At 44.3% G+C, this 23,804-nt stretch overlaps 1 protein-coding gene across 2 annotated transcripts in view; it reads left to right on the top strand.

Annotated features, from left to right (window-relative positions):
* The first annotated feature begins 300 nt into the window (after nucleotides 1-300).
* TVP23A (trans-golgi network vesicle protein 23 homolog A) overlaps nucleotides 301-23,804 on the top strand; it is a 78,085-nt gene continuing 54,581 nt past the window's right edge. The window contains exons 1-2 of one of the 2 annotated variants that reach the window (XM_025183389.2): nucleotides 301-464; nucleotides 681-760. In XM_025183389.2, the coding sequence (XP_025039174.2) occupies nucleotides 456-464; nucleotides 681-760 (89 nt within the window). In that variant the 5' untranslated portion in view covers nucleotides 301-455. The remainder of the gene's footprint in view (nucleotides 465-680; nucleotides 761-23,804) is intronic. The other variant, XM_006120649.4, reaches the window with a different exon arrangement.

The following is a 23,804-nucleotide window of genomic DNA, read 5'->3' as shown; positions in this document are numbered from 1 at the left end:
AAAATAAAAATCCATCCAACCTTCCCAGCACCTGCTCTAACAGTCTGCTCCTCTCCTCCCTGCCCAACACCCCGGTCCTTTCCCTCCCACTGGCAGCACTCTGGTCCCCTACTCGCCCCAGTAAACGCCTAGGCCTCTCCCCCCACACTTAACAGCCTGCCCCATTCTTCACCCCCCAATTAATAGCCTGGATTTGCCCTTCCCCAACAGCCTGGCTCCCTAGTCAGCCCTCCACACACCCTGGCACTTCTCCGTCCTCACCCCGCCCCGGGCCGGTGTAGCGACAGAAAGTGAAACTCTCCTACACCGGAGCGTTTTCGCTGTGACACCCGGCCGCCCCCGAGCCCCGGCGCTCCTTAGCAACCGCTCGCGCCTGGTCAGCGAGGCCGAGCCCATTGGCGTCCGAGCCGCCCTAGGGCTGTGGGGACCGCGAAGCGTTCGTCGCGGGCGGCAGGATGAAGCAGGTGGGCCCTAGCAGCCCCGGCGCCTCAGCGAGCGGCGAGGGAGGGCCTGGGTGGAGGTGCGGTGTCAGCCGGGGATGAGGCCGGGCTGCGGGAGTTGGGGTGTCAGGAAGGTTGCTGATGTGCTGGGGAGGTCAGACGAAGGGCAGCCGAGGTGCCAGTGCGGACTTGTCTCATTCTCCATTGATGCCTGGGTGCTGGGGGGGCTTCTCTCTCCAGCCTTTAGTGGATGACACTGAGGATGTCTCGCTTGATTTTGGGAACGAAGAGGAACTTGCCTTAAGGAAAGCGAGAATCAGGTAAGTGAGGCAGCAGGATTCAGTTGGAACCCAGCATAGTTGGTGGGTGAAGTTAGGGCTGGGGGAGGCAAGCCCCCAGCTCCTCCCCTGCTGCCTGGCTCTACTCCTGCTGTCCAGGGCTGCATGGAAGCCAAGCTCTGCCCTTCAGACTGCCCTTCTCCCAGCCGCTAGCACGCAGCCCCCACCTTCCCTGGCACTGCTAGTGGCTGGAGCACAGCTGGGGAGAGTAGCTGACATGCTTCCCTGGAGCATGGGAAGTGTGGGTCCTCCTGGCCCCTGTGTGTGGGTGGTGCCCAGCTCCAGCTCTGGAGCTGAAGCCAAGGCAGCCTCACAAGATGGGTGCACAGGTGGGAGGTGGAGTGTGGTCGAGGCCAGGCTGACCATTTGGGAAGGCATTGCCTTCTCCTGCCTCTTATACCTGCTGACCATGGACCCCCATTTTGTGCCTTAGAAGTTCAGGGTAAATTTCAACAATTATTCCTTTAAATGTCACATTTTAAAAGCAGGAATCTGTGAGAAAAGGCACTGATTATGCTGCTAGACAAACAGAACAGGAATATACTTTTCCATGTGCATGAAAACCAGTTGTCTGTCTTTCCTCCTTGACAAACTGTCCCAAGAATTGTTCATGTTTTGTGTCAGGATTCAAGCATTGCTTTTCAGTTCTTAAGACTATAATTGTATGTATCACACAGAAAATATGCATTCTCTCTTGGCTGTGGACAGTGTGTTAGCCTTTAAAAATCCTGCTCAAAGGAACATTCTCTTCCATTCATTTTTCTTGTTTGAAATGATCTTGTTGAAAATAAAAGTTTTCTATTTAGAACATTATTCCATCCCAGAGGGACAATGTTCCTTTCACTAGCCATTTTACTTCATCTAGCTTTAAAATGACACTTGCAGTACAACTGTCACCTAGTGGGGAGGATAGCTTGCTATGTCAAATGACCAGACTTTCCTTTGTCATGTAATTTAACCCATTCTTGTACATTTCACTGTTAGAACTGGAAAACACTTATTGTTTTATCTGATCCATTACTTTGGAGCAGAGTAGATTTGTTTTTCCGCAGTATCATAGTGCTTTGCCTGTTCTTCATTTAGATGTCGCAATATATGGAGATTTAATTACTTTAGTTAGGAGACTCTTTCATAGTCTACTAGACATCTGCTAAGGTGTTTATTATGCCAGCAGGAATAGAAGAATACACAGTACTGAGCTAGTTCTCACCCCTTCCCCTTCACATCATGCCGGGACCTCTGTGGCCCTTTTGGACAATGGATGTTGCTGCACCAGAGAGTCTGGTTTATAGAGATGCAACCTGTAACAACCTTGTGCTTTGGTTTGTATTACCTTCCCCTCTCTTTTCCCCTAACTGAGAAGATGATTGTATTACTTATTTATTGGCAGAAATGGGAGAAGGAAACTAGGGGAAAATGCAAGATAATCAGTGTATCTTAATTCATCTACTTGCATTACTTCCTCAGGACTTAACCTGTTTTCACAGTACGACAGTAAAAAATGCATCTAATTTGCAAAAAAAATCTGTTTTAATTTACAGAAGTGTGATTCCTTCACAGCCATTGCCATGAAAGCTTATTTTTATTTTTCTGAATTTTTTTGTGTAAAGGAAATAGGATGGAAAATAGTTTGTTGTGAGTCTGGGTATCAGAATGGTATGCAAACCTCCTACTTGATTTAACTTCCCCTTTATCTCCACTTCACATAGTTTCAACTCAAAATGGGTCTTATACAAACAACCATAGTAGCCTGTGCATTTCTGGTTCACTGATGATTTATTTGGCAATGCTGGGCAGGGAGATAGAATAACTTTAAATGCTCAAGGCCACTGGTGCCCAGTGAACAGGGAGAAACAATAACAGGAAACTTGGAAATGGAAGAGGTGCTTAATGACTTCTTTGTTTTGGTCTTCACTGAGAAGTCTGATGATGAAGGAATGCCTAACATAGTGAATACTAGTGGAAATGGGGTAGGTTGAGAAGAGAAAATAAAAAAAGAACAAGTTAAAAATTACTTAGAAAAGTTAGATGTCTGCAAGTCACCAGAATCTAATGAAATGCATCCTAGAATACTCAAGGACCTGATAGAGGAGATATCTGAGCCTTTAGTTATCATCTTTGAAAAATCACGGAAGACAGGAGAGATTCCAGAAGATTGGAAAAGGGCAAATATAGTGCCCATCTATAAAAAGGGAAATAAGAACAACCCAGGAAAGTACAGACCAGTCAGTTTAACTTCTGTGTCAGGAAAGATAGTGGAGTAAGTAATTAAGGAATTCATCTGCAAATATCTGGAAGAAAATAATGTGACAGGGAACAGCCAGCATGGATTTGTAAAGAACAAATCATGTCAAATCAATCTGATAATTTTCTTTGATAGGATAACAAGCCTTGTGGATAAGGGAGAAGCGGTGGATATGGTATACCTAAACTTTAGTAAGGCATTTGTTATGGTCTCGCATGATCTTATTAGTAAACTAGGGAAATACAACTTAGATAGGGCTACTGTAAGGTGGGTGCATAACTGGCTGGACAACTATTCTCAGAGAGTAGTTATTAATGGTTCACAATCCTGCAGGAAGGGCATAACAAGTGGGGTCCCTCAGGGGTCTGTTTTGGGACCGGTTCTGTTCAGTATCTTCATCAACGATTTACATATTGCGATAGAGTACGCTTATGAAGTTTCTAAATGATACCAAGCTGGGAGGGGGGGACTACAACTGCTTTGGAGGATAGGGTCATAATTCAAAATGATCTGTCTGGACAAACGGGAGAAATGGTCTGAGGTAAATAGGAGGAAGTTTAATAAGGACAAATGCAAAGTACTCTACTTAGGAAGGAACAGTCAGTTTCGCACATACAGAATGGGAAGTGACTGTCTCCGAAGGAGTACTGTGGAAAGGGATCTAGGGGTTATAGTGTAGCACAAGCTAAATATGAGTCAACAGTGTGACACTACTGCAAAAAAAGCAAACGTGATTCTGGGATATATTAACAGGAGAGTTGTGAGCAAGACACGAGAAGTCATTCTTCTGCTCTACTCTGTGCTGATTAGGCGTCAGTTGGAGCATCACATTTCAAGAAGGATGTGGAGAAATTGGAGAAAGTGCAGAGAAGAGCAACAGGAATGATTAAAGGTATAGAGAACATGAGGTATGAGGGAAGATTGAAAGAACTGGGCTTGTTTAGTTTGGAGAAGGAGAAGAATGAGAGGGGATGTGATAGTAGTTTTCAAGTTTATAAAAGAGTGTCACAAGGAGGAGGGAGAAAAATTGTTCTCCTTGGCTTCTGATGATAGGACCAAAAGCAATGGGCTTAAATTGCAGCAAGGGAGATTTAGGTTGGACATTAGGAAAAAGTTCCTAACTGTCAGGGTGGTTAAACAAAATAAATTGCCTACGGAGGTTGTGGAATCTTCATCTCTGGAGATATTTAAGAGCATGTTAGCAAGACATCTATCAGGGATGGTCTACATAGTGCTTGGTCCTGCTGTGAGGGGACCTGCTGGACTTGATGATCTCTAAAGTTCCCTTCTAGTTCTGGTATTCTATTATTCTATTCTATGATTCTATGTACCAATGTATCTGTGCTGCTGTAAGATCTTATGTGTAGCTGCTTCATACTAATGAGAGAGGTCTCCTTCTGATGTAATTAAACCACCCTCAACAAGCGGTGGCAGTTATGTTAGCAGGAGTGCCTCACCAGTCAACAGTGCTGTCCACATCTCAAGGTCCCTTCTTGAATGGGGGTAGGGGGTGCTCCTGCCATGTCTTCCCGCAAGCTTCCCTGCTCTCCCTGTTGGGTTATTAGTGTCTAGAACAGAACTGCCCGTGTCCTGGGCACCATGGTCCAACTTCTCAAGCTGCCGCACACCTGCCCCTGCAAACACTGTGAGCACCGGGGAGCTAAAACCAGCCCGCAGCAACTACAAATCCAGGAAGTGGGGAAATGATGATCTCTCAAGGTCCCTTCTAGTTCTAGTATTCTATGATTCTAGTCTATGATTCTATGTACCAGTGTATGATTCTATGTACCAGTGTATGTGTGCTGCTGTAAGATCTTATGTGTAGCGGTTCCATGCTAATGAGAGAGGTCTCCTTCTGGTGTAATTAAACCACCCTCAACAAGTGGTGGCAACTATGTCAGCAGGAGTGCCTCGACAGTGTTGTCCACATTGGCGTTTCTGTCAGTGTAACGTTGCTTATTGGCAGGGCTCGACAAATAATACAGTCTACTTGCCATGGGCGAGTAGATTGTAACCCAGAAAAGCCGGGTTTGGCGATCTGCGCATGCGCAGATCGCTGGACAGTGTGGTTGGCGAGCGGGGCTTGCCGCAGTTCGGCGAGCCCTGCTCATGGGTATTTTTTGTCATACCCCTGCCTAACATAAGTTATGCCAACAACAGTGCTAGTGTAGACATAACCTAAGAAAGTGATTATGTTCTCTTTCCTGTTTGCTAGGCCTTTAAATTCCTCCTTTCTCTTCCTTCTACTCCCAGAGTTAATTCTCCTTTCCCTGGTGGTTTAGAATAAAAAAATCTAGAGCTGGAATGGACCTTGAGAAATCATCAAGTGCAGCCCATTCCCATGAGGTGGGACCCAATCCGTTGCTTCTCAGTTTACCCTTGTGGGTCGCAATGCAGCTCTCTGTGTTATGTGATTTGCATCCACACTGTATATATAGTGACAGGGTCAGGTCAGAGGGTTACAAAAGAGTGCTCCTATTTGGGTCTGGTAGGTGGGTGGGTCTACCCACATCTACAGGATCCTCCCCCAGCCTACAGCGAGGATCTAAAGGGCCCTAAACTCCAAGGGTATGTCTAGACTACATGGCTCTGCCATAGTCAGTGAAGTGGGGATTTAAATAATCCCCACTTCATTAAAATAAAAATGGCCTCTGCGCTGTGCCGACAGTCAGCTGATCTGGCACAGCACTGCAGTCTAGACGTGGATCGATTGACAAGGGAAGCCTTTGTGGACCACTCCATTATGCCGTGTGAAATGAGGCTTATGGGACCGGTCGACAAAGGCATCCTTTGTTGACCGATCCGCATCTAGACTGCTGCGCTGTGCCAGATCAGCTGACTGTCAGCACATCGTGGTGGCCATTTTTATTATAATGAAGTGGGGATTATTTAAATCCCCGCTTCATTGACTATGTCGGGTAAACTAGTTTACATGGCTCTGTCGACGAAGCCATGTAGTTTAGACATACCCCAACTGATTCCGGGGGACAAAGAAAAAGAAAACAGGGATGAGTGTGAGGGTCAAAGGGCTAAAACGAGTGAACCAGATGGGGACACTGAGCAGAGAACCCCAGACAGCACCCATTGCCCCTCAAAGGTCTTGAGAGAGCCAATGGATGCCACCCAGTGGAACTCGGCCCAGATGTGTGAATGGATACAGCAACAGAAATAGGCCCCACAGTCACAGGCCCCTCCCTCAGCCAACCTTCACTTCCTGGTTTTATAAATTGCCATCTTGGCCATAGCCAGGAGGAGGTTGACGAGGAGGTCCTGTGACTTTGTGGAGCCACAGATGAGGTGTGCATAAATTAATAGGTGAAGGGAGAAGTGCAGCCAGAACCTCAACAAGAGGTTCTGAAGGAGCTGAATGAGGGGCTATAACCTGGCACGCTCAAGGTAAACATGCACCAGGGTCTCTCTCTCACCACAGAAGGGGCAAGTGTCGGGGACAGGGGTGAACCGTGCCAAGTACACGCCTATGCTCACAGTGCCATGGAGGATTCTCCAGCTGCTGTCCCCGATGGGCCGTGGAGTTACAAAAGAGTGCTAGAAGGGAAGTGTGTGAGTCTTAGACTAAGTAGGTCTGAGGTTCCTGAGTAAACTGGCAGGGGCTAGCCTAGAACCAGCAGGAACTTTCCAGAAGCAGTCTGGATAATCATGCCAGTTAGAACACCTGGAATTAATTAGAAGCCTTCCAGAGCAAAGGGGTCAGGCTAATTAGACCACCTTGGGCCAATCAAGAACCAGATGAGACTGATTTAAAAGGGTTCCTTTTCTGTTAGTCAGGTGGCAGGCAGATAGGTGCTAAAGTGCTGAGAGTGAGAGGAGTTTGGGTAAGAACTGGGAGCTGCAAGTCAGGAAGAGTGTTGGAGGATCAAGTACCAGAGGAAAAGTACTGGGAGGGATTGTTCAGGGAAATAGTTGCCACATAGCAAGTAGAAAATCCCCCATCTGTGGCCACTGTCTTAGGGTTCCTGGGCTGGAATCTGGAGTAGTGGGCAGTCCTGGATTCCCCCCAACCCTCCCCACACCACTACAGAGGGGTTGCACCTCAATATTATGGACTAGCCTGAGATGAGTATGGCTCATTATGCTGTGAACCCTGCCTCTAGTAAAAAGAGGACATGTGATGGGACACAGTGAGCCTCGTAAGCTGAACACTATCCGCCAGAAGTGCCAGACCCATGGGCGCAGCCTTAGCTGTATGCAGAGTGGATTTGATTTAAATCGTTAGTAAGGAAGATTCAATATAATCATCGTTTTCTACATAAAAGTGCATTCTTGGTGATTGTCATAACCTTACTACGTATTCTTCACAACTCAGCAATATGTAGGTTTCAGTTTTAGAAGGTACACACTATATATTTTTAAACAGTAAGGGCATGTCTAGACTAAGTTTTATTTTTGAAAGAGGATTAGGGTTGCCAGATTGTTGAAACAAAAATACTTAACAGCCTCCTCCCCAAAAAAACCAGGAAAAAATTCTGTTGAAGGGAAATAAAGGGGGGGGAGGGGGAAAGGACTCTTTAAGAGGGATAGGAACAGGGGAGTTGTTGAGCACTAAGACCCTGGGGAAGCATTGCGTCCCCCAGGTCTTTTGGCCAGCAGCCAGTTTGTGCTGGCAGCCTTGGGGAACCAGGTAAGCATGGGGGCTGTGAGTGTTGGAGGCCAGGGTAGAGCTGGGGGTGAGGGGGAAGCTGGGTGCTGAGTATTTGTAGGGTTGCCAGGTGCCTGGCATTTTCGCCTCCTGGCCGGGGAAAAATTCAGAAAATATCGGACATCTTAGGTGTCTGGTATTCTCTGAATTTTTTTACCGGACAAGAGGTGAAAATACCGGATTGTCTGGGTGAATACTGTCTGGGGGAATTTGCATATCTTCTTTTGATCACTTTTTCGAAAGTGGGTCTTTGGAAAGTGAAAGTAGTCTGGACGTGTTTTGGGGCTTTTTCAAAAAACCATGTAAACCTCCTTCTTTAAGGAAAACTGGTTTTTCGAAAAAGGTTCCCCCCCCCCCCGAAGAAAACACATCCAGACTACTTTCACTTTCAAAAGACCCACTTTTGAAAAAGCAATCGGAAGAAGATATTTGATTTTCCTCTTTTGAAAATCAAACGTAGTCTAGATGTGCCCTAACTTATTTTGAAAATTTTGATTAATTTTACTTCTATATCAGGAAATGAATATTGTGTGGTTATTTCATTTACCAAAGGTAATTGAAGCTGATATTTATTAATAACCTGGATGAGGGGATGGATTGCATCCTCAGCAAGTTTGCAGATGACACTAAGGTAGGGGAGAGGTAGATATGCTGGAGGGCAGGGATAGGGTCCAGAGTGAGCTGGACAGATTAGAGGTTTGGGCCAAAAGAAATCTGATGAGATTCAACAAGGACAAGTGTAGAGTCCTGCACTTGGGACAGAAGAATCCCAAGCATTGTTACAGGCTGTGGACTGAATGGATAAGTGGTAGTTCAGGAGTAAAAGACCTGGAGATTACAGTGGATGAGAATCTGGATATGAGTCAACAGTGTCTCCTTGTAGCCAAGAAGGCTAGTGGCATATTAGATTGCATTAGGAAGAGCATTGCCAGCAGATCTAGAGAAGTGATTATTCCCCTTTATTCGACTCTGTTGAGGCCACACCTGGAGTGTTGTGTCCAGTTCTGGGCCTCCCATTATAGAAAGGATGTGTCCACATCGGAGAGGGTCCAGCGGAGGGCAACCAAAATGATTAGGGGTCTGGCGCACATGACCTATGAGGAGAGATTGAGGGATTTGGGTTTGTTTAGTCTGCAGAAGAGAAGATTGAGGGGGGATTTGATAGCAGCCTTCAACTTTCTGAAGGGAGGTTCCAAAGAGGCTGGAGAAAGGCTGTTCACAGTAGTGATGGATGGCAGAACAAGGAGCAATGGTCTCAAGTTACAGTGGGAAAGGTCTAGGTTGGATATTAGGAAAAACTATTTCCCTAGGAGGGTGATGAAGCACTGGAATGGGTTCCCTAGGGAGGTGGTGGAATCTTCATCCCTAGAGGTTTTTAAGTCTCAGCTTGACAAAGCCCTGCCTGGGTTGATTTAGTTGGGATTGGTCCTGCCTTGGACAGGGGTCTGGACTTGATGACCTCCTGAGGTCTCTTCCAGCTCTATGATTCTAAGTCATTAGCAGGTGAACTATTTCCAGTTCAACAGGTTAATCTATATATACATTTTTTAGAGTGCGGATGTATGTGTATCTGTTTGTCTGTTTGTTCAAGAACTCCTCCTAAATCGTAGGTGCTATGATTAACAAAATTGGTATGCAGCTTCCTCTTACCCTTACTTAAACCAAGGTGAAGGTTGGTTGTTCCTGGAAAATGGAAAGTGCTGGGAATTGTTCTATTTCTCATAACCTGGAAAGGGAGGAGGCAGAGACAGGTTGGACGTGAAAGAGAGGGCCATAGAGAGGGGTGATACTAAGAGTGGCCACTGGAAGCAGCTGCAGCACCAGCTCCGTCATCTTGCCTACCAACATACCAGTAAAGAGCCTCCAGGCATGGGGGGGGGGGGGGTGCACCTTACAAGTTATTCCCCATTTTCTAGCTGTGCATTTGATTTTTCCTTTCCAAGTAAAATAAGTACTTTGCATTTGTCTTTATTGCAATTTATTTGGTTGAATTCAGACATTCTCCAGTTTGCAAGGGTTTTTTGGAATTCTAATTCTCTCTTCACGCTTGCAACCTCCCAGTTTGGTGTCATTTGTAAATATTAGCATACTTATTTGTAATATTATCCATTCATTAATGAAAATATTTAGTAGTACCAGGTTCAATACTGACCTCTGCAAGATTCCACTAGGCATATCTTTCCAGTTTGACAGAGACCCATTGATGATTATACAGTTTTTCAAACAATTGTGCACCCATGTATAGTTATACCTATATCACGTATAGTTCCACAGCTACTGTCAAAAACTAAATGTGGAATATTAAAAAACAAGTCACATTTTAGTTTTGAAGAGAATTGAAAGTGCAGGCTAGTGGACAGGAGAAGTGTCTGTTTGCTTTACTGTTTGTTTTTGTTCAGCTGTTCAGCAAGTGTGGGGATTTTTAAAAGTGTGGGGATTTTTTGGCTGAGCAAGTCATGACAGCATCAGATATAATCAGAACTCTGGGAATATTCCATTTGTTAGCATGTGTTTCCTCTACTGCATGCATAGCTGCAGAATATAACCAGCAGTACATATAGGATGGCTTAGTGGAGACTGATTATCTTTTGACAGCTAATGAAAGTTTCAAATTGAGGAGTATATGAAAAAAAGATTTTCCCTCATTTTGACTATATCTCACAACAATGCCCTTAAAGAATACTTTCTTGCTTGAGATTGTGTTTTCTATACCACATATACTACTGCAGGGTTTTTGTTCTGATAAAAATGTACTAGATACAGTAAAACTCTGATGGTCCGGCATCTGATGGTCCAGCACTCCTGATGGTCCGGCACCATCAGGAACCCGGAAGTGCTCTGGGCAGCCGGACCATTGGAGCTGCTCTGCCCCCAGCTTCCACGATTCAGCCACTGCTAAAACTGACCAGCAGCTGAATCGGGGAAGCCGGAGACAGAGCAGCTGGGGTGCTGCCGGGTAGGTCCCGTAGCGCTGCCCCTCGGGGCTGCGGAACCAACCCAGCAGCACCCCAGCTGTCCCCGATTCAGCCGCTGCTGATACTGATCAGCGGCTGACTCCAGGAAGCCAGAGGCAGAGCTGCTCTGCCCCGGCTTCCTGGAATCAGCCGCTGGTCAGTTTCAGCAGCAGCTGACTTGGGTACACCTGGGACAGAGCAGCTGGGGTGCTGCCGGGTTGGTCCCCTCAGCGTCGAGGTGCGGAGCTGCGGGGACCAACCCGGCAGCGCCCCAGCTGCTCTGTCCCAGACATCCCGATTCAGCTGCTGTTGAAACTGACCAGCGGCTGACTCCAGGAAGCCTGGGGCAGAGCAGCTCTGCCTCGGGCTTCCTGGAGTCAGCTGCTGGTCAGTATCAGCAGCAGCTGACTTGGGGACACCTGGGGTAGAGCAGCTGGGGCGCTGCCTGGTTGGTCTGCCTGGGGCAGAGCCAGACTATCGGAAGGGGGGGCTTTGAGGGGTCTGGGTTATATCCCCTCATAGCCCCCCCTTCCGATAGTCCGGCATATTTGATAATCCAGCACCCCCTGAGTCCTAAAGGTGCCGGATTATCGAAAGTTTATTGTATAAAATCAGCTTTGCCTGCTCTTTCTTTGATTGGAAGGACCCAATTTATTCAGTTAAAAAAGGTAGCCTACCCATTACAGATAAGATCAATTGTGTAAGATAAATGGCCACTCTGAGAAAAATACCTGGTGGCCCTGGTGTACGCCTGCCGCAACTCTCTAATTTTGAGGCACACCTGCTCCTGAGTGTGCCTGTGGCCTTTCCTGGCCATGGCTGCTATGCGGCCGTAGATGGCCGCATTCCTCCACCTAGTGCGGAGATCATGGACGTTGGGGGCCTCCCCCCAAACCTCAATGAGGTCCATGATCTCTGCACTAGTCCACGAGGGCGCACGCTGTCTATGGCCCCTGGCTGGCCCCTGGGTGCCGGGGCACTGAGCGGGCGACGGCTGGCTGCCACTGGATGGCATTGTACAGTCACTGGGTGAAGGGCTGTCGCTGCTGGCAGGCCTGGCTCTCGCACGTGTCCAGTGGCCAGACTCTACCCCTATTAAGGGCCCTGGGGCTGGGGGAGAGGAGAAGAATTTTCCTGGTTGTGCCCAGAGTGGCCACCAGGGGAAACTGGGAAGGGCTGGAGGCCCCCTAATTCAAAATAAGTGTCTACACAGCACTTATTTCGAATTAGCTATTTCGAATTTGGTGTTGTTCCTCGTAGAATGAGGTTTACCAAATTTGAAATAAGTGCTCCACTATTTCAAATTTATTTTGAAATAATGGTTTGGCTGTGGAGACACTATTGAAGTTAATTCAAAACAACTGCTGTTATTTCAAATTAACTTTGTAATGTAGACATACCCTAAGGGCTTTACTTAATGTGGATGAAGTTATAATATACCAGTGTATAAAACAAAAGTATATAGTTTTTCAGTAAAGCTAATTCAGTAAACACCTTTCTATCAGCGTAACTAGAGAAATGCACCTTATACAACTAAATTGATTTTTCCACCACTTCAATAAAGTGATTCAAAAACTGAGCCCTGAGACTGCCTACTGTGATGGCAATTGTCCATTAATAATTGAACTGATATTGCCAACTTAATCTGTATGCAATTGTTTAACTATAAGATCCCATTGTGCAGTTCACAGGCAGACTATAATGTTTGCGTGGAGCCCAATGTATGCTATATGAATGCAGGATCAAAGTGCCAGATGGCAAATTTTGTACTGGATTTGAATGCGTGACCTAATACCAAAGGGTCATTACATTTTAAATATTTTCTGAGCCATCCTATCTCACTTATTTCTCTGCCTTTTGATACCTATTACCTTAGGAAAACAATTGTATTGTTTCTTTGAGTTGCACATTACTTAATATGAATTGGCTTTTTTGCTTACTAATTACATTGGACCGTGACTGCTGTTGAATATCTAGGAATTTTAGAAATGTCTGTTTCCCACTGAAAAAATAATATGTAATTAAGTATAAATAAATCGCATTTACCTGTGAATGGATGTCAGAAAGTATACATTTCCCTTTGTTCAAAAGAGACACAAGTGTTCTGTCTTAATATTTTACCTGCTTTATAACTTTTTCTTGTTTGGGAATATTCTGTTAAAAATCTTATGTAGATAGTAGGAACTAGAAACTGTAATTTGCAGCTCTGAAGCAGAAGAGTGAACAAGTAAACAATGTATCTGAAAGTTATTTCTGGGGCATAAATGAGGAAGTAAATTACTGTACCAGATTAATTTATAGATTATTTGGCATACGTAGAAATGGAAATACAATAGTGTGAAGTTCTTTAAACTTCTGAGAGTTTATTCTAAGCAATGGGGGAAAGTTATAATGCACATACACACAGTAGGGATGTAAAATCCCATTTAGTTATCCCATTAAACATTAAGTTTAATTGGTTCACCGATTAAACAGAATGAGCGGTACAAGACTGCTCCAGCTGGACTTAAGCACCCTTACCTGTGGCAGCATGCTGAGGTTGGGCCCACCATACTAGGGGGCTGTGCTGGCCAGGCTGAGCGCCCCTTGCCCACAGCAGGCTACTCCAGCCCCCACCAGTTAACCATTAGCATCCTAACATATGCGCACATATATGCACAAGGCAGAAGAGCCTAGAACTTTAGCTCTGTGAGTAGGTTTTTGATCAATTAAATCTCTGGAAGGTGGTCCACATGCTGCAGACCCACCACTTAGTCAATAGTATCTGATATCAGTGTGACATATCAACTAAGATGGGCAAATACACTTCACTCACTATTTCCTAAGTAGAAAAAGGTATCAGCCATAATCTAGTGAACAATATGTATCATTGAATAAAATATGACTTTTGCTCATCATTATCTAATGTGGCAGTCCAAAATTGACAGGGATACCTTTGAGAGAGCTTCAAATATTTTAGAAGAAGCAGAAGGCCATCACTCAGCCAAATATGCAACTTGTTTTTTACTGAAATCCTACCTTATTTTTTTTTGTCACAAATTTCCATGGTGAAAAAATAAACCTAATGGTTCTTTCAACTTATTATGCCACTTTGTGATTTACATTCTGAACTTCTCCTGAAGATGAAACCAAGTGCAGGTGTCCAATATAACAAACCACCCAATCTCTAAAAATAGAGAGATTGGACTGGAATTTGTGAAGAAGTTAGAAAGCTGTAGATCAAGTCTCATATTCCATAGAGAGACATAATCAGTTAATGGCATCAATATATCTTCAAACTCCACTGCTTTCTTGCCAAAACTCCTGAAAATGACAGTGTATTGTGCAAAAATAAAATATAGCCCCAATTTAAAGAACTGAAATGGGACCTATACTCTGGGGAAGTGAGGCAGTGATTATCTTGCTTCCCTGAAAGCTGGCTAAAGCTGCTTTCTGAAACCTTTGCAGGAATCTAGATAGGAGTACACTTGTTTGAGGTATGGAGAATCAGTGATTCAACAGGAACAGAGTGTGGCTCGGAGGAAATGAAGCAAAGCATAGGACTGTTTAGCAGGCTAGGACTTTGTCTACACTACCAAGTTTTGTCACCAAAAACTGCCTTTTGGAAACAGAACAATGAGAGCATTCACACTAAAATGTGACTTTTGTTCAACAAAATATCTGGTTTTGGCAACAAAAAACTCTCAACCTTACAAGAGACTTTTCCCCTTCCTTTGACAACAAAGAGCCAGTATAGACTGCTGTTTTTGTCAAGTCAACAGAACTGGCTTCTAACAGTATCACACAATGCCTGCTCTGATGGCTATGCTCACTGTTTTGATCCCTGCTGCCTTTCAGACTATGTCTAGATCACGGAGTTTTTCCAGAATACCGGAGGCATCCCAGAAAAACTCCACTGTGTCCAGGGAATGCATCTGCTCTTCCAACTTTTTTTGCAGAAGAGCAGATGTGCTCTTTTGGAAGCCCTGTCTTTCTTGTGCCGTGAGGAAGAAGGGCTCTTCCGAAAAAGGCAGTTTTTCCGAAATTTGGCCCAGTGTAGATCTGCTAAATTTCAGAAAAGCCTCTTCTGACAAAGCTATTGGAAAAAGGTATGCAAATTGTGGAGCACAGTTTGTGTACCTTTTTCCAATAAAAAGCAGCAGTGTAGACATAGCCACAGGTGTGCCCCCAGTAGCTTGGAAAGGAGCTATAGTGAATTTTAGGTGGTTCAGGCTCACCAGTCTGATCAGAGATTCTAAATTCATCCTCTCTGTCCCAAGTCACAATGGGTTGGAACTATAAGATTCCCCCTTATGAGGGTCTGCAGACGACTGACAGCAATCATACTTTAACTCAGGAAATGAAATGGAAAACAATTTTATTGACAAGGAAATTACGATTACAAAAAATATGGCAGTAAGAACACAGATTAACTGAATTCCTTCCCCAGATGGCATTAACAAAATCAAACTAAAACTTATCTATGTAGACAGATACTAAATATCTAACAATATCTCATACTCTCAGGATCTTAATGCCCCCAAGGCTGGGCATGGAAGGACCAGCCTCCCTTTGCCTGATAGGCCTTGGAGCAGGTGGTCTGTGAGATACCTAAAAGCAAAACTTAAACGAAATAAGAGAAGCAAGATAGAAATACAGAGATAGATTAAAGATAAGTATTTGGTTTCAGACCTTAAAAGGATAAGCACCACCGGAGTGGTTTCTGTCAGCAGTGCAGCAGCCCCGATCTCCCAATTTTCTGGGTCTGCATACTTCCTTTGGTGCCAGAATATTCTGGATGTTCAACCCCTTGTCCAAAGTTGGGCTTGGTGTACACCAAGGTTTCTGTGGGTGCTATCTCAAATTGGAAAAAATACAGGGGGGCCCATTAATATGTATGAGATATGAATGACATTTTCTTGGGTCACATCCCAGAACAGCCAAGAAAAAGCGGGAACCTGCGGTTTTGTCCAGGAAATCTGGCATCTGAGTTTTTACAGAATCAGTTAATGCTAGTTAGCAGATTTTGCTGTTGGTTCCGATCAAAATTAAAACATAATCGGTTATGCCAACCACAAAAACCTCTTGCCTAATACATCTCTCGGAAAATAACAACAAAATCTTAACTTGTTGCCACTTTTTTCCATATATATTTTGTTTCTAAAAGTTGTATCATTAGAAAATTATCTGTATCAGAGAAAATGAACCCTGTAGGTCCCTTGAGTTACTAGCTATCTATTAAAAACAAGATAGTATAAGGTTACTATAACACTGATCTACAGCCAAAATGCTTCTGAAATAAACATAGTCAAACTTTACTAATTCTGGGTCACTGAGAACGAAAATGATGCTTAAAATTGTCGATTGGCTCTAGTTTTCAAGATATGCTATTGGGTCAGTATATATGACCCTTGACTTGCGAATGGCGGAGGATAAGTGAGTTATAAAGGGAAGGGATCTCAATTTAAACCAGAAATGACTAAAATACATCTTTGACTGGATCTGTGAATAAATGTACGACTGGGTTTGGACAGTACTTTGCTTTTTAGGCAAAACTATGAATGATGCAATCTGAAGCTGGTATTGCGTAATATGAATTTCATCATGTTATTCCTAGAAGTCATGGATGTTTTGCTGCATAATGGCAATGTTTTGCCATCAATACCAGTTGGTCATGCAGTCCATATGAAGGAAACCTATGACAACATGAAACAACTTTTGAGGTGCATAAACTATGACCAACATCAGTGGCAGCTTTGTGGCGATTTGAAGGTTGTTGCTCTCTTGCTTAGTCTGCAGACTGGATACACAAAGTACTGCTGTTTTCTCTGCGAATGGGATAGTCGTGCAAGAGATTCCCACTACATCAAGATAGACTGGCCACTCCGACAGTCATTGGAGCCTGAGAGGAAAAGTGTTCAACATCCACCACTTGTTGAATCAAGGAAGATTTTGTTACCACCCTTACACATCAAGCTGGGTCTGATGAAGAACTTTGTCAAGGCCATGGACAAAACACAAGCAGCTTTCAAGTACCTCCGTGGAAAATTTCCAAGGTTAAGTGAAGCTAAGATAAAGGAAGGTGTCTTTGTTGGTGTCACATTACTGAATTTGTGGGAAGCAGCCAGATTACTGCTGGCCCCAAAAAAATGGTATAAAAGGGGGGCCATGTGGGATGTTGCATAGGAGCTTATTGGCTGCTGATCCTGTGTATGCTATTCATGTGTTTGTATAATGTTTGTGTGTGCAATTATAAGCATGTACTTGTATGGATACTGAATATTTCTCTGCATGCGGTTGACCAGTGGGTAGAGCCCAGCTTATGGACATGCTAATCAGTGAGGCCCTGTGGGACAATGGCATTCAATGGGCCAAGGACACACCTAAAGAATGAGTGGTGACTCATACCTAAGGGCTACCAGCAGGGAACACAGAGGAATAAGCCGTGGACCAGGTGACCTGCTATAGCCAAGAAGAGACCAGGAAGGAGGGATAAATAGGCCATGTGGGGGACTCCATCTTGGTCTTCAGCTCAGCACTTCATCCCAGAGGCAGCAGTGCAGGGATCGAAGAGCCCGGACCCATCCTGTGGACCCATCCTGATCTTAGGATGCGCAACAAAGACTTTTAAACCAGCAGCTGTAACATCTCTGCTAGAGCCTGCATCGAGAACTGGGAGATTCAGTGCATGTAATGTACTATTCTTTAACAACCTTACTCTCATGCTTTTCTTTCTTGTAATAATAAACCTTTAGATGTTAGATGCTAAAGGATTGGCTCCGCGTGATTTGTGGGTAAGGTCCAGAGGGTAAATTGACCAGGGATCTGTGGCTGGTTTCTTGGGACCGGACAGAACTTGTTCGGGGTAGGTGGGATTGAGTGCTAGGACCCCCCACGTATGTATGAGGCCCGGGGCCATCTGGGGCACGGATATTGCTGGGGTGTCGGAGGGGTTTTGCTCGTGAGGCTTCAGGCAGGCTGCTGGAGCACTCTGTGGGACTGGTTTGTGGCCTGGTTGGAGAGGTCACCAGTCCGGGGGCTGTAAGGTGCCCCGGATTTGAGCAATTCGCCCTGAGCGGACGCCCTCAGATGTGCCCAGACCGGCCCGGTCCATCACAGTTGATCCTCAGATTCGTGAACTTCTTCGAGATGATGCATTTGACCATGCACTGCGTGGCAAGGAAAAGACGGCATGGAAAGCCTTCCAGTTAGTGGCAATACATTTTCTCGGTAACAACAAGGCAGACAACTACAGGTTGTTGATGGAAAACCTTCTCAAGGCATACAAAAGCCTTGGTTGCAACATGTCACTAAAGATACATTTTTTGCACTCTCATCTAGATTTTTTTCCACCGAACTGCGGAGCAGTGAGTGACGAGCACGGCAAGCGATTTCACCAGGACATTGCAATAATGAAGAAACGCTATCAGGGCAAATGGAGCCCATCAATGCTTGCAGACTATTGCTGGACAGTAACAAGAGATGCTCCATTTAATGAATATAAGAGACAAGCCAAGAAGCGCCGAGTAGACACTGAATAGGACTAAACTATGTACATAATAGTTTTTTGCCTTTTGTTTCATAATAAATTTTATTTATATAACCCTTTTGCTGATTTTTAAAGTGTTACATAAACAGGACAGGTGAAATATTATCATGTAAAGCAACCATAAACACATGAAAAGACCTAGGTTTACAATTTATGATTAAAACTCTACTATCTACGCAATATACATAGACGTAAAATGTAAAAACTTAAATATCTTGGAAACAGTAGCCAATCAGTTGTTTTAATTGTCATATTTGAATTCAGCACATCAAAATACATAATAAATAGCACATTTTATCTCTGAAGCAGACGACTTCTAAAAAATTGTAGACCAGTGTAATTTGGCAGGCTACATCCCCTTTCCTTTCAAAGCTCTGGGAATTATCTGACTGCTTAGTGAGTTGCTCCTTTTGGGTAACAAACAAATCATTTCAATGCTCCTGTTCGGCCCTGCACTAAGAACACAATGGCAGGCAGACTGCTGCTGCAGGGGTAGGGGGATAGGTGGTGTGCTGCTTTGACATTTCTCAGTGAAGAGAGCTCACAGAACTAGTCATGATGCTGCTTTTAGGAGCTGAGAATGCTACGGGAGAATGCCGAGGAAATCACAAGATGAGCAGGGATCAGTTCTGCCTTTCCATAATACTGCACTGTGGGATACATACCAATAGTGCACTGCTCACGGTGTCAGTGATGGCGCCCTCAGTGTGCACATGATCCCTTGACAGAGAGAAAGTGTGAACATCCTCTGGTGATTCTTGTTTTTTTGATTTTTGGGTGTTGACATAAGTTTTGTCAACAAAACTTGGTACTATAAACATACCTTAAGTGACACCTAAATACTGTCTCTTTTTATAGGTAGTAACATTTCAAGGGGGTTGTTTTGCTTGGCCCTGGAAGGGGAAGAACCATCAGTTTGTAATAAGTAACTGTTACTTGAATAGTATATCCGGTTTTATATTTCATTTACATATTGAATAGCCTTATCCAGTTTTATATTTCATTTCATTGCATATTTCATTGCATGGTGCCTTTGTTAGACTAACACTAATCAGCCTCCAACAAACAGTTCTCCGTAGAAAGACTCAGTCCAAGCCAGACCCAGGACTTTCATTGTAAACCATATATTCAAAATGTAGTCATGGAGGGACCATCAGATTTAGCCTGCGGATGTAATGCTACCAGCCAACACCACCCAACACCCTCACGTATAATCCAACATCTAGAATTAAAGTAGTACAGCTCACAGGACACTAGACTTGTGTGGGCCACTGGTAGAGAATAGGAGGGACCTTGGTTTCCCACTGCTTGAGACCTCCACAGTGGCAGCAGAATGATTAAGTAAGACATATCCAGATAATCCTGGCAAATGACCTGCAAGCATTTACTGAAGAGGAAGGCAAAAATTCCCTAAGGTCACTGCCAGTCTGACCTGTGGGAAAATTCCTTCCCAGTCTCACATATGGTAATCAATTAGATCTGAACATGTGAGCAAGAACCAGCCAGTCAAGCATCTGAGAGAGAGAATGTTTGGTGTCACCTCAGAGTCCTGTCCATGTCCAGTTCATCCCTACTGCTTCAAAGAATGCTTCTTCCGGGGAATACTTCTCCAAGTCTGGGATCAGAACATCTCTACATCCTGGTACCACTGTTAATACCCTAACATCCCTCAGCATTAGTACTGCTAGTACCTTTCAGCAGTATTCTGAATACTATTCTGGCAGTCCTTACCCATCATTAATCTTTATCAGCACTACACACCTTTTATGTGAAGCCCTGCCTTGTATTACCTCTCCTTGTTACCACAGCAGAATAACAGTCACTTGCTCTTTTGGTCCATTTCATTAATATCACAAATCTTCTCAAACACCCTGGCAATGATTATTGCTCAGACACCCTACATTTCCCTTTTGTTGAAACTAAGGATGTGAATGGGTAACCAGTTAAATGGTCACCCGGTAGCCATCACTCTTAACGGATGATGATTACTGGGTAACAGTTAACCATTCTCTGAGACACACATGGGTGGAGGTTGGGGAGAGGACTGCCAGCTCCCAGCATCCTTGCTCCCACTTAATCAGTTAACTGGTTAGTTAACTAATTAGTTATAATTAAACAGGATTTTATATTCCTAGTTGAATCCAGAAAGTATTAAACATAGAATCCTCATTACATCCCTGGAGTGAAGCCAGCACACATTACAAAACTGCAATAGCAATTCAATCCTTCCAGTTTTAACAATTTCCATGTTTTTACATAGAAGCTACTCAGAGGAAGCAGAAAGTTTTAATCTAAAATTTTGTATGCTTAGTTGTAAACTAGAAGATTTTTTTGAAAGTTTGAGTTTAGTGTATGATCAGCAGTGATAAAATAGCAAGTCATCTTTACTTGGATTTGCTCCTTATGTCATTCTTGTTGTATTATTAAAGTGAGTTTACCTCTTCTGTGAGCACTGCATTGCCAGGTAGTTCCGGAGGAATTAAGTATTCTGTTCTGGCCAGCACATCATAAACCATTGCTAACCTAGTTTTGACTACAGCAGTGTTTCTCAAACTGTGCTCTGTGGAGCCCCAGGGGCTCCGCAAGACATCTCCAGGGGCTCCGCATGGTTGACAAACTGGAAACATTGATAGATACAACACATACAATCCAGTGGACCGCTGGGGCTCTGCTCATACAATTAGTGGACTGCTGGGGCGCCGCATAAATTTTTACACATGTAAAGGATTTCAGAGCCCAAAAAGTTTGAGAACTGCTGACCTACAGAAACTTTGACTAGTTTAATGAGCTAGGAAAAAAACCAGCTTAATTTCCAGATTCCATGATGTGGCGTGGCATGTAAAAATGCTGAATTGATTTGATGTGCATTAATATGGCACACTATAGTGCTATTTGATTGTAACTGTCATAACCAACCATATCTTAATCATGTACTTTTGAAAATACTGCTGCAGGTTGCACCTCTCTAGTCTGACACACTCTGGTCCGGCAACATCTGTGGTCCAGCATGATTTTAGCTAGCTAGATGTCCACTTACCATGGGTGTGGCCAAGTTTCCTGTGATCCCATAAAGCTTGTTTACAGCCACCAGTCCTGGCTCTCTGTGTTCTGTGCTGTAATTTAACTCTAATTTACTCCTAAACGCCTTCTGAGAGCCCACTGTAAGGCTCGTAAAGGGAGTGCTGTAGTCACATAAACAGGACAGATTATGAACAAGAGGCTGCCAGACAACTTAACACCACATTCTATAGGCCTCTTCCCTCTGATCCCACTGGAGAATACCAAAAAAACCTACACCATCTGCTTGTGAAACTCCCTGCTAAAACTTGAGACCAAATCTATACAAATGCACCCCCAAATCCCAGACCAGAGAGTTTTCTATCTGCTACCCAAGGTCCAGAAACCTGGAAATCCCAGATATCCCATCATCTCAGGCATTGACACACTTACAGCAGAATTATCCAGTTATGTTGACTCTCAACTCAGACCCTATGCTACCAGAACTCCTATCTATCTTCCTTTCCACTGACTTCCTGAGGAAATACAGAGCATCGGTAATCTTGAAAATATCATTGTGGCCACCAGAGATGTAGAAGTTCCTTATACCAACATTCCACACGATGATAGAGTATTAGCTGTCAGGAACACTATCCCAGATGACACCACTGCACACGTGGGTACTGAGCTATGTGACTATCTTCACCCACAACTATTTCCAATTTGGGGACAACTTACATTTTCAAGTCAGTGGCTCAGCTATGGGCACCAACATGGACTCACAATATGCCAACATCTTTAGAGCTGACCTCGAACATTTTCTCGGCTCTCGTCCCTTAGTACCCATACTCTATTTACGCTACATTGACATCTTCATTATATAGACCCATGTGAAGGAGACCCTTGAAGAATTCCACAGGAATTTTAAAAACTTCCACCCCACCATCAACCTTAGCCTGAATCAGTCCACACAGCCAGTTCCTTGATACTACAGTACAATTAAATGATGGCCACATTTCCACCATCCTATACCGGAAACCTACTGACCATTATTCTTATTTACCTGCCTCTAGTTTCCATCCAGGACACATCACACGATCAGTTGTTTACAGTCAGGGCCTAAGGTACATCCAGTTTTGCTTCAGTCCCACTAACCAGTAGCAAATTCTTTGCAGCAACCACACATTACACCTCAAACATATTCACCGAGGAACATACCCTCACAATAAACTCTGTTGCCAACTCTGTCAACACATCTATACAAACAACACTATCACAGGACCTAACCAAATAAGCCACTACATTAGAGGCTTATACAACTGCACATCCTCTAATGCGATATAAGGATGTTAAGGAGAAATTATTTGGCTAATTGTGTAGTCGATACAGTTTGTATTGACTAATAAATTAGTCAATAAGGGGAGTCACTCTGCAGAGCTGCAGCTGAAGAGTCCTGGCTCACACTGGCTCTGGACCACTGCAGCTCTGCATTTTAAATGTAATAAGAGCCACCAGGCTCTTACTTCATGGCAGCAGCCCCATCCATCCCTGTCCATGGGGGGCCCAGCTCCCTGCTGGGATCCTTGAGAACAGGAGCTGCTGCCAGAGCAACCTCTGCCTGCAGCAAGCCTCAGCCCACCATGGAGAGAGGCTGCTTCATGGCAGCATCCCCTACCCTTCCTCCCCCTGCTGCCTCTAATCTGTTAATAACATATTGATTATATCATGTAAAGTTCATTGATTATACTAATTAATGGCATCTTTATAGATAGAATGCTAACATTTTATATGTAGGCAATGTTGTGAGTTTTATATTAGAGACCCAACACTGGGTATACCTTCCCCTTCCTGCTACTTGTCAGATTTGAGTTAGTTATTGTTAAGGCTGTTCCTCACTCAGAGTGCCAGAGGGTATGTCTACACTGCCACCCTAGTTCGAAGTAGGGTGGCTAATGAAGGCATTCGAAGTTGCAAATGAAGCCCGGGATTTAAATATCCCGGGCTTAATTTGCATCTTGCCGGGCGCCGCCATTTTTAAATCCCCGTTAGTGCGGACTCCGTGCCCGCGGCTACACACGGCATGGAGTAGGTAGTTCGAATTAGGCTCTCGAGGTGTAACGGTAGTTCGAATTAGAGAGCCTAATTTGAACTACCTACTCCGTGCCGCGTGTAGCCCGCGGGCACGGAGTCCGCACTAACGGGGATTTAAAAATGGCGGCGCCCAGCAAGCTGCAAATGAAGCCCAAGATATTTAAATCCCGGGCTTCATTTGCAACTTCGAATGCCTACATTAGCCACCCTAGTTCGAACTAGGGTGGCAGTGTAGACATACCCTATATGCAGAAGGTGGGGGCCCACAAGAGAGCTTCAAAACCTTGCCTCTACAGACACTGGTTATAAAAACTCTCCTCCCCATTCACTTGAATCGTAATACACAGATTTTTAGGAACTTGCTGCCACCATCAAGTGCTTTTTGATCCCTTAAAAAACCCAGGGGTGAACACTTGAAATCACCCCCACGGGTACGCCAAGCTCTTTTGCCCAAAAGAGCTTGAAAAAGAAAAGAGAAAAACAAGCTGCAGTCTCTGATAGCTGATTCCTCAGTAAAAGGCCTGCAGATACCCATAGACAGACCTTCCAGGACA

The sequence above is a fragment of the Pelodiscus sinensis genome, chromosome 16 (genome assembly GCF_049634645.1).
Source record: "Pelodiscus sinensis isolate JC-2024 chromosome 16, ASM4963464v1, whole genome shotgun sequence".
Classification (NCBI taxonomy): domain Eukaryota; kingdom Metazoa; phylum Chordata; order Testudines; family Trionychidae; genus Pelodiscus; species Pelodiscus sinensis.
This window is presented reverse-complemented; position numbering and strand designations above follow the sequence as displayed.